This window comes from Arvicola amphibius, chromosome 3, assembly GCF_903992535.2.
Source record: "Arvicola amphibius chromosome 3, mArvAmp1.2, whole genome shotgun sequence".
Classification (NCBI taxonomy): Eukaryota; Metazoa; Chordata; class Mammalia; order Rodentia; family Cricetidae; genus Arvicola; species Arvicola amphibius.
In genome coordinates this window covers 165,942,498-165,953,573 of record NC_052049.1, presented here as the reverse complement: position 1 = coordinate 165,953,573, position 11,076 = coordinate 165,942,498, and the positions used below count along the sequence as shown (strand labels likewise).

General features: G+C 49.3%; 1 protein-coding gene across 4 annotated transcripts in view; it reads right to left on the bottom strand.

The window, feature by feature from the left end:
* Positions 1–247: 247 nt before the first annotated feature.
* Dzip1l (DAZ interacting zinc finger protein 1 like) overlaps positions 248–11,076 on the bottom strand; it is a 40,695-nt gene continuing 29,866 nt past the window's right edge. For 3 of the 4 annotated variants that reach the window (XM_038323662.1, XM_038323661.1, XM_038323663.1), the window contains exons 12-17: positions 10,853–10,986; positions 9,446–9,638; positions 6,895–7,111; positions 6,329–6,519; positions 3,993–4,132; positions 248–2,492 (exon numbers count right to left, since the gene is read on the bottom strand). In XM_038323662.1, the coding sequence (XP_038179590.1) occupies positions 2,331–2,492; positions 3,993–4,132; positions 6,329–6,519; positions 6,895–7,111; positions 9,446–9,638; positions 10,853–10,986 (1,037 nt within the window). In that variant the 3' untranslated portion in view covers positions 248–2,330. The remainder of the gene's footprint in view (positions 2,493–3,992; positions 4,133–6,328; positions 6,520–6,894; positions 7,112–9,445; positions 9,639–10,852; positions 10,987–11,076) is intronic. The other variant, XM_038323664.1, reaches the window with a different exon arrangement.

Here is an 11,076-nt window from a genome sequence, read left to right as displayed (position 1 = left end):
TTTATCAGCCAACAGAACCCATTCTTACTGCAATGGTCAGGGTTCTTTGCGACTTTGCTAGGGAGTTTCTATGTAGCTACGCCTAAAGCTTTGTTGTGATAACTGTCATGTGGAACCCTTTTCCCAAAGTTTTACTGTGCTTAAATGTGTAAGAACAGTAAACTGAGAAGCCAGACTCTGGACGTTTTGACCCAGCGCCTATAAAATTGGTGCTGATCAAGTTTTATTCTTCGCCCCACGTGGACCATCTCCCAGGAAGCCCTGAGGCTTGAGGGGTCCCTGGCAATCACCTACCTGCCCACCTGTGTCCAGGAACCATGCAGAGTCCTCTGCTATGACCTCACCAAACTGTTTCCTTTGCACCGATATGGCCCTAGCCCTCCCCTACCCAGCCACCACATCCCTTTGCTCTGTGCAGCGTTTTTTCTTCCATCACTGGCTTCGAACTCATAGCTAAAGACTCGTGGCCTTTGCAGTGGATCTGGTCTCTTGGTGGTTTTGGGGGGAGGTCCAGAGTCAGGGCACAACACTTTGACGTTTCAGACGCCCAAGTCAGCAGTGTCTTTCTCTTCCTGCTACCTGTACCATGTCTGCCTGTGTGCCCATGCTCCCCACCATGATGAAAACGGACTAAGCCTCTGAAACTGTAAGCCAGGCCCAATTCAATGCTTTCCTTTATAAGAGTTGCTGTGGTCATGGTGTCTCTGCTGACTAAGACACGCTTCTTCCTTTCTTCCTCTCTGCATTGCACTCCACGACCTTCCTCTGCCAGTTTCCATTTCTGCCATCTTTACCTTGCCCAGGTAAAGTACCTCAGTAAAGCCGGCTGTCTTATTGCAGCTTAATCACTGCATCCCAAAGGCCCTAAACCAGCGCTACTGAGGTGGAAGCTGCTTCATCCCCTCTTCACCACCCTCAAGCCACAAAGCTGGAAAAAAAAAATAAAGACCAAGAGGTACGTACATCATTCTATATTTAAATGTTCACTATAATAAATAAATATTTTCATACTAAAAAAAATTCAGTCTCAGTCATGTGACACCATATATACCTTTCATCTTAGCAAGCTGAGTTCAAGGTCAGCCTGCTGCTCTACAGAGAGTTCCAGAACAGCCAGAGCTACACAGGGAAACCCTGTCTCAAAAAGCAAAAACAAAAACAAACAAACAAACAAAAAATTTGGGTCCCCCATTCAAAAAAAAATCAGTCATATAAAAAATTATATATAAAAACTCATATCAGAAATGGTCTCAAAAATTAAATTTGTGGTTCTATGGGGATGAGAGGCTCCATCCAAACTGCTCTCTCTTCTTGCCCATGAAAAAGCTCCACCTGGTGTCACAACTCGGGGGAACTTCTCCAAGGTTATCCTGGTCTGGGCTGAAAGGTGTCCTGATTAGGTCTAAACATCAATTTGTCACAACTGAGAACTGTCCAAGAGGAGAGCCTCTGTGGAGGAACTGCTTCTGTGGGGGCAGCATCTGTGAGGGACTGTCCATGTTGTTCATGGATGTAGAACCCAGCCTACTGTGAGCGGTACCTTCCCTAGGCAAGCGGTCCTGAGCCGTATAAAAGAGCTGAGTAAATACAGCTGTGAACCAGTTAGCACACAGCACCCGCCACGGTTCCTGCTAGGCTTCTTTGTCTGTGAAGTGACCTCCTTGGTCAGAGGTAATGCTGTGGGGAACAGCAAGCAGCTCTACCTTCAGGTTCCAGCCTTTGCCTCTCTGTAATAGGCTGTGACTGGAGTTGTAAACCCAACCAAGTCTTTCCTCCTCTAAGTTGCTTTTGGTCAGTGCTTTATCCCGACAACAGGAATGGAATTTGGACAGGCCTCTCCCATGCCCTCCTAAGACTCTAATGTCTAGCCCTAGATTACTGTGCTTGGCCCTGGCAGCAGACACTTCACACCTCCTACCTCTGTCTGCACCCCAACTCAGTAGCGCAGCACAGAGCAGGGAACTGGTGACTGATGCAAGACCCATCTCCATGGTGACCTGCAGACTACAAACAGCACCTCCTGTAAAACTGTGCTGGACATGGGCATCCGGGAAGAAACACTTGGAGGTCCTGTTACAACCCTTCTTCCATTTAACACATGACACTGCTCCAGGACCCAGCCCCTTGGGATAGCGGCAAGACCAGGGCCCTCTGAGGTAGCAGTTCATACACAGAGAAGACATAGAGGTCCCGTCTGTCTCCTTGCTCTGCTTCTCCTCATGGGAAAGACTTCTTGGCTGCTGGTGGGAGCAAGAGGCCTAACCATCTCTTCTGTTAAGGTGAGCCGAGCCAGGTAATGAGGCTAAGCCCTCTGGCAACCATAGGCAGAATCACCAGCCAGGAACCCTAGGTCGGCCAGAGCCCCAAGGGCTGGCATCCAGCTTCTCTGGGAGCTTTGACTGGGTCAACGGCTTTGGCTTTCCTCTCTGATCCAGGTCCTGGGAGAGATCTTCCAAGGACGAGATCTCCAAGTCACTCTCATCCTCAGAAAGCTGCAGAGGTAAAAGAGGAGAAGAAGATAGATTTTGTTAAGTGCAGGAGGATGACAGAGAGTTCAGCAACATCCAAGACAGAAATGGGGGAAAATGATGCTTCAGATCAAAGCGATGAGAAGCGGTGACTCCCGGTCCTGTCTTCTAAGCGCCCCACCTGCTCCAGAGACTCAGGGCCACAGGGACTGAAACATGCTGGTTTCCTACTAATGAGGCCAAGGCAAGCACCCTGGAGAGGTTTACGGGTAGACCTGGTTGCTCATGTTTGCATTGAAACCTGGGCATGTTCACATCACCATCTATCTGCAGGAGACTATTAGTGCCCACCCACAGCAGAGAAGACGGGGAGCTTGGAGATGCTTACACGCTCCGCGACGAGACCGGCACAGTATATGATGAAGAGATAGATGGGGCGATAGCATATGCAGATTCTAACTCCTCACATTGACAGAACTGGAAGCCTTTAACATTTGACGCTCTTGAGATGAATGCACCTCACAGACTGGTGTTCAGAGCTGCCTGGAAAACGCTGAACTTGAGAGGAGATGGGAACAACATTCCAGCTATTTTATCCTGGCATATAAGAAGACCCCCATCTAGGGCCTAGGCAGCACCTCTGTCTAATTTAGACTATTGGTGCTCTTTCTAAATGGAGAGCGGGAGAACTTGGGGCTCTACATAAACTCCAAGACGAGCCAAACATACAAACTGTATGTGTGATGAGTAAATGTATGTCTGTTATAAAACACGAAGTGGGAGACTATGAGGACTGCTCAGTGACAGTGCCTGTTTAGCGGGTGGGGGAGGCCCTGGGTTCCATCAGCAGCACTAAAAAGACAATTGCTCACTCCTCCTTCTGTTGCTTAGGGCAGCATCTTCATCCTCTGCAAATGGAGTGACGGGAAAGAGTTCTATGTTTTTCCTACCCTAGAAGCTAACAGAAAGTGGCAGCTGTTCCCTGAGGCGGGAACAAGGTGGCAAAAAAGAGTCTGGCGCTCATGTGAGTGCTAAGTTTGCAAACTCATGGCAGCTGCCACCTGAGGGAGGGCAGCCACCGAAGTGTGTAGCGGTGAGGTACCCACCACCTTGAATAGTTGGGACAAGGTGTCTACATGTCCCTCTCTGATGTGCTGTGTGGCACCACTCTGAGGAGGAGCAGTGTTCTATACCCAGCCCCTTTTTGGGGTCTTCTGTGAAGTAAGGACTGGGGAGGGGCCCAGTATGGAAGAGACAGCAGGGGAAGAGAGCAGCCACAGCAGGAGGCTCTCGGAGGCAGGAGACCAGAAAGAACTTACCTAATGAACCAAAAGGTTTTTTTAATATCCAAAGTGGTCATCTTTCGACATACAGAGGGACAAAGGAGACAAGGTCATATGCAGTGTCTTTCTCAGGACATGTCAGAGCTGACACTTGCTCAGTCTTTCCCCAGCCTTCACCCCAGAGCCCACACATTTGGAGCTGGCTCTCCATGGAATGTAGGGCCATCTTTAAGCGTCCTACCTGAGACTTCCTTGCTGGCGTGGAAGACCTCTGAAGGGCAGCGTTGGGCCTTAAGAACATGTTGACCCCTCCGGAGGGCTTCTTCACTGGCGTTTCAAGCTGCTTCTCAAGGTTTTTGACCATCGACTGCACCAGAGTTCCTGGAAAGGGACAAGTAGTCACATTAGTGGGACGAGCCTGGGAAACGGGCGCATCGTCCCTTTGGGCCATATCTAGTCTCCAACCTGGACAGCTGGAATGGAGCAAGAGTCAAGAGGAAGAAGACAGAATTAGCGCCTCCCCCCGCCCCACAAAAAAAAAAGAGGGAAAAGGAGACAGAAAAGGCCCAGGCTAAAACTAGTCTGGTTATATGCACTTAGAATGCTTTGGTAATTAAAAAATAAATGAATAAAAATATATAAAAATAAGAATGCCTTGATAAGTAACTGCTGACTTATGCCATGGCTGCTGGTGGAGGCTTAGGAAGACCGTCCCTCTGATGAACCTGAGGGGGGCTTCTGTTTAATTCGTGAACTACAAAGACTGTACAGTCAGGTGACGTATGACGGTTAATCTTGTCAGCTTGACTGGGTTGGGAATGGCCGAGGGAATTAGTAGAGACGTTATCAAAGGCAGTTAGGTCATGAGGGCTCTGATCTAATTGGTGGATTGGTCCCTTAATAGATATTTACTGGGGTGATGTTTTGGAGGTGCAGGGAAAGGTAGAAGGTGGGAGCTAGTTGGAAGGAGTTGGGTACTGTGGGCAGATCCTGGTCTTTTTCCCGTACCCCTTCCTCTGGATTCCTGCCTGCCAGGATGTGATCTGCTCCATGGACCCCCTACAATAATGAGCTGGTATCTGGGAAACCATGCACCAAAAAAAAAAAAAAAAAAAAGAATTTATTTCTTTATTTAAGAAATTTAAGCTGTTCTTGGGTATTTTAGTCACAGTAATGTAAAAGTGACTCCTATGTCTTCCTTCAACAAGCTGCACCACAGATAAACACAGAGATCAAATGTTAGTATCACAGGCACGATTTCCTATGAACTCCATGCAGGAAGAAGGAGTTAATCAGTAACTCAGATCTTCAAGGGGCCCCCAACTCAGATGCACCAAGACGACAGAGCAGTGCAGCACAAACATCACACAGCCCTCTGGATTCAAATGCTAAATCTTGGCAGACTTTTAGAGCTGTAACAGCCCTTGGATGGTTGATCACTGGATGATTGATCTTTGTATTGATTGGGGCTAGAAAGATGGCTCAGCAGTTAGGAGCCTCTACCTCCTTTGCAGAGGATCTGAGTTTGATTGCCATCAGTTAGCTCACAGGCACCTGTAACTCCAGGTTTCAAGGGATCTAGCGCCCTCTTCTGGCCTCCACAGGCATCTGCACTCACTTGCACATACCCACACATAATTAAAAATGAAATGAATCTTTAAGAGACACAAATGTTTATTCAATTCCTAGTATGAGCCAAGCACTGTGTTGTTTGACCTCTTATTAATCGTCTTATTAAAATCTGTCCTTTTCCAACAAAGAAACCGGAAGCTTTGCATAAGGGCAAGCAGGGAGTAACAGGGCCAGAACTGTGCCAAAGACTCGTGGCTCCCGGTTCCACCAGCTTCCCAGCCTGTCCTCCCACCTGAGGCATCGAGCCTCCAGATTGCTAGTCCTGGTGGCTTGTGAGGGGCTCGCAGGCTTGGGTTATGCCGCAGACAAGAAGCAGCACTGCAGACTCCAGGACAGGTACTGACTGACTGCAAATCCCGCTGCTTCTCCCTTCAGGTTTGCAAAGTCAGAACTGTAAGCCCCATATTCTCTGGCTCAGCCAGAGCCAGAAACACAACCTAAGGCAGAGGCCTCACTTCTGTCGGTAGCTTTATAAGGGAACCTTGAATGGCTGGGAGCAGACGCCACTACTTTGAGAAGAGAAATGTTCAATAACTCACCCCAATTACCAGAACCCTTAGCTTAAGTCTCTATAAAGTACTTTCATCAACAAGTGGCATCCCTGCCTGTCACTGAAGAAAATGCCAAAGAACTTTCTTACCCAGATGAAATGCTATTGTTGCCCAAAGGCTGTTGGTGGAGACACCCTCGGGGCTTCCAGCTACCTTCTATCTCTCCCAAACAGCCCCCAAAGGGACATATTGCTTAGAGGGCCTTCTCTACTAGACAAAACCTCCAACATTTAGACAACTCAGTGACAAAAACAGCGGGCAAAATAACTCTTACCCAGGTCTAACTTCCTCCTGGCATTTCTGAGCCAAAGAAGAAATGCCAAATCAGAACTCCCCGGAAGAAGCTGAAGGGTTTTCCAGGGCACAGAGAAACTGAGGCCGAAGAAAGACTCACCTGAGGAAGCCAGCCCACCAGAGCCCTTGGCAGAGGGCTGAGCACTCTCTTCTGAAGTCTCAGAGTCAGACCAGCCCCAGTTGTCCTCTGGCTGGGGTGCAGACCTGGGAAGAACTTTGGGGGGCTGAAGAGACACACGCTGTACAACGTCTTCTTCTGGCTCCTCTTCAGAACTAAAAGGGGGAGTGCTGCTGCAAGACAAAATGAAAGGGACACAGAAAGAAAAATTTTAAAGCCAGACATAAACTTTCCGGTTTTCCCCAAGCTAGCCCTGCTCCCTCGGGCGAAGTATAAAGCCCAGAGGACCTGAGGCCCCATCCTTCCACTGTAGTCATGGTTTGGAGGAAGAGATGGGAAGGGAAGGGTAGATCTGCCTCAACGGGAGTGAAGGAAGCCCGGTCTCTTCTCAGAGGCTCAGGTTGAACACTGCCTGAGGTACCTTCAATATTCACATCTGTCCCCATCCCTCCCTTGTAATACAGAGCTCTGTAAGGGTCTAGGGCAGGCTTCCAGAGGCCAGAGGCCATCACCTCAGACCCCATAGGAGGGCAAAGTCTAGAGCTCACCTCAGCCCGGGCCCAGGGGAAACAGGGGTACTGGAGGGTCCATGCACTCTGGGGCGTGGAATGGGGGTGGACACCTGGGGGAGGCCAGGGCCATGGCTGCTACGGCTCTGAAGAGCTGGTGTAGAAGGCTCTGCTGGCTTGGATGGCAGTGCCACATTCAGGGTCTTGGTCTTTGGCCGGGTCTCCCTTGTGGCCAGTGTGGTCCGCTGGCTTTTGACTAGAAACACAGAAAGGAATGACTTGTAGAACATGCCAATGTTGGGCCTGTAGTCCTGAAATAACACAGAAGTCTAACACCAGAAATGATAAGCCACAGTACATTAGACCGTCGTCCTATATCTTAAGTCCCTCTACTAGGACAAAGCTCCAGTCTCATCAGAGACTTGGAGAGTATTTGATGTTCCCGGGTCATGTCATCATTACAGACGACCAGAGGAGGCAACCAGTCTGCAGACCCAGGCTGACTTTGCTCACAACCTTGAACGCAAGAGGCCCTGCAGGAAAACGCTGCTGCCACCAGAGGTCGCTGCAGGACTACATGACTACCAAGAGCTGCCAGGACCTTTAAGTCCCAGGAAAGGCTGCAGTGCCCAAAGCAGGCAATTAGAAGGCAATTAGATACCACCCCTGTTTCCCACCAGGAAACAAGGGGTCCGGTGATGTTTGGTCATGGGAAGGGAACTGGAGAGAACTGTATCACAGGATGCTGGAGTAAGTGCTTTGCATGTAACTAACATGCATGCACTGAGTTCATCGAGAAGTACTTCTTACTGCAATAGCTCATGCCTGTGATCTGCTGCTCTCAGAGGACGTGCTTATTCATAAGTGGGAAGGGGTAAGATGAAGAGAGGAGAAAGGCCGAAACAAGCCCATGGGAGGAAACAACAATAACTTACAGCTACTGTGTACCAGACACTCTTTGCATATCTCTGCTGCCCACCCTCTCCCCAGCCCCCAGCCCGTCTTCAGGCAATGTCATTCTGCTTTACAGAGACTTGCAGCTATGGAGGACCTTGCCCTCAACTCCACCGAGCATAATGACGGTTGCAAACCTGGCCGTCCATCTGCCACTGCCTCCACGGCATCTCGCAGCAAGCTCCCTGAGAAAGGGGCGAGGCCTAAGCCAGTGGTTCTCCGCCCTCCTAATGCTGCAACCCTTTAATGCAGTTCCTCATGTTGTGGTGACCCTCCCCACCCATAAAACTATCTCACTGCTACTTCATAACTGCAATTTTGCTACTGTTATGAATCATAACTAAATGTCTGATATGCAGGATATCTATTATGCGACCCCCCCAAAAGGGATCGCGACCCACAGGTTGAGAACTGCTTAGACTCAAAGCAGACAGAGGTGAGCATTGGCAAAGGGCTAGTGGGGAATGTGAGGATAAGTGGACTCAGAGCAGGAAGGAAAGGTCCGCCAGGTGTCATGAAAATGTGTCTTTCATCGCAGTTAATGACTTGAATCCCAAAGCTAGGGAAGGGGTAACAGAGACAGAGAAGGCGCTCTCCTGGCTTTCTGATGATAGCAATGGGGGGAAAGTGGTACCTAGAAGAAGCAAGGCACCCTTTCTTTCCCCCTGGAAGCCAGAAGTCTGAGGACATTTCCATTCTTGCTCTCCAAATCCCTCTCCTCCCCCTCCTGAGTGTCCAGCCCCCCTGTGTTTGTGTGGCTCACATCTCCCGGTCCTCCCTGTGTTCTCCTCCCCCTACTGAGTGTCCAGCACCCCTGTGTCTGGCTCACATCCCCAGTCCTCGCTGCTTTCTCATGTGGCAGGGCAGGTCCTGGTACAAAGTCAAGCAAAGCAGACACTATACTAAGTTAGAGACATTTGGGCAAATGAGCAAAGGAACACAAGCTCAGACGCAGGCAGGAAAGCCAACTGTCTGTCAGAGATGTCTGTCTGCAGTGCCAAGAACTGTCCTAGCTTTAGAAACCTTAAGGTCAGGAAGTTGACTTTGGATGGAGCTTCTCAGATAATCACATAATTTTTACCATACTTTTATGCGACCTGTACATTGTACATTAAACAACTGTACTTTTAACATAAAATCCCTGCTTTATACTCATACAAGAAATAATTCTATTATCTCACGTGATTGTATGCTAGGATTGCTTCCCCAATTCATGTGAAGGGAAAGAAAGAATAAGTTGTAAAGTAATTGCTCCATGTACCAACTAAAATCATCTCTGATGTCCCCTGGAGATATATATATATATATGTGCAGGTTGCATTTGGCAAACTTTAGATGCACGAAGAGCTCAGCCATGACCTGCGGGGCATGAGATGGGATGGGCAGCCTGGTCACACTCAGCCGCGACTGAGGAAAAGAACCTCACCATCCTTTAAGTATTTCAACCCAGCTCCTCCCATGACTGTTTCTCCAAATGAGGACCTCAGGACTCATTTACCCTTGAGGATTCCACAAGCTCTACTGGTCAGAAAAACATCCCCAGGGGGGCAGGAGAAGCTCCCTCCTCCTGTGCAAACAAGCCACAGCCAGAAGGGAATCCTCTCCTGTGGTCTCAAAGCCCATCTGCCCTGCTTACCCGGAGGCTGGCCTTCTGGCTGGGACCCCCCAGTGGTACTCTCCCATCTCTGCTTCACCCTGCTGGTCACTTCCTTGTTGAGTTTCTCCCTCAGACTCCAAAATTCACGAAAGCTTCGAGCTGTCTGCTCCCGTTGGGTTCTCAGCAGGGACTCCAGCTGTCGGAAACTCTGAGCTGAAATTCCCTTTGTGTCCTGGAGGAGACAGACATGCGCCTTCTCATACACAGGCTCCCTCACCCTTTCCCGATAGCTGCTGACACGGAGGTACTGTGTCTGCAGCTTGTGTGGGAGGGGGTGAAGTGGGGAACAGAGAGGGTGGGCCTCACACATAGCAGAAAGTGTGCGAACTCAGGGTTTAGGAGGCTCTACCACAATGCACAGAACAGGATTAGGTGAAGTGCTACATCACAGTTCAATCCACTTCACCCCATAAGGGACTTGGATGAGGCGTGTTTTCCCAACATCCAACGGAATCTCAGGGGGATATCACAGCCTGCTTCCCTTTGTGCCTCCTGGCTCTACCATGTTTTCCCTGTTTAACAGCATTTGGAAAACTGAACTTTAAAGTGTGTACTACTAGAAGTTGCCTGGGCTTCTGCCTACCAACCACCCAGAGCCCAGGAGAGGGCTTGGGAGGCACCTGAATCCAAGAATAAGATTTATCTAAATTTAGACATTTTTAAATCAAAACTGAACACAGGACCGACACAGGATTAAGCAGCAGCTGACGACAGCATCTTCACAAAACTCAACCCTAGCCATCTATGTTTGCTTCACTTGTTTTTCTAAAATTACTCACTGAAATGCAAATGGTGTGTTCAATGCTATGACGCTTGGCTACTGTGATACCATGCTGAACCTTTATTTACTAATAGGTGCTCTCGGGCTCTGTCTGTGGACATCCGGGAACAGTCACAGGCCCCATACATAGATGGTGGGCTAGAGAGAGACATTGACACACATGGGGCTGGCCCATAGACCAGACTCAGCCAGCTAAATGTCCTCTACTGGTGATTTGGTTAAAGAGATAAGGGAAAAAGTAACCAGTGAATGAAGAACATTGAGAGTCTCAGGACAAGGTCCTGGAGCAAAGGAGAGACCTCTCTTCTCAGGACAGCTTCTGTCCTGAGACAGCAATGAGCACAGAAAGAAACGGATGAGTCTGCAGGATAAAGACTGACCAATCGCCTCTCTGGGTAAGAACACTCTCTGTCTTCATTATAGGTCTCAGCCCTTAAAACTGTATCCCTTAGCTTGGTGCAACGGCACACTAGGTTAATTCCAGCACCCTGGAGGCTGAGGCGAGAGGATTGATGTGAGTTCGAGGTCAGCCTGAGCTGCACAGCAAGACCCTGTCTTTACACACATAATGGAATGACTAACTCAACAGTAACCCAGGAACTGACCCTCTTTATCCCCATGCCTTCCAGCTTCTCTTCCAGGGTGTCCTCCAGGATGGGCCGGAACTGCTTCAGCCAAGTGGGGTTTTGCCTCAGAGCTGCTAACACCTTCCGTTGCTCATCGTGGGAGCTCTGCAGCTCTGCAGCAGGAGACAGTAAGCGAGGTCAGTGCTCCCAGCTGAGCCCACCATCCCTGGACCTGCCTGCCTGAGAGCCCTTGTACCCACCAG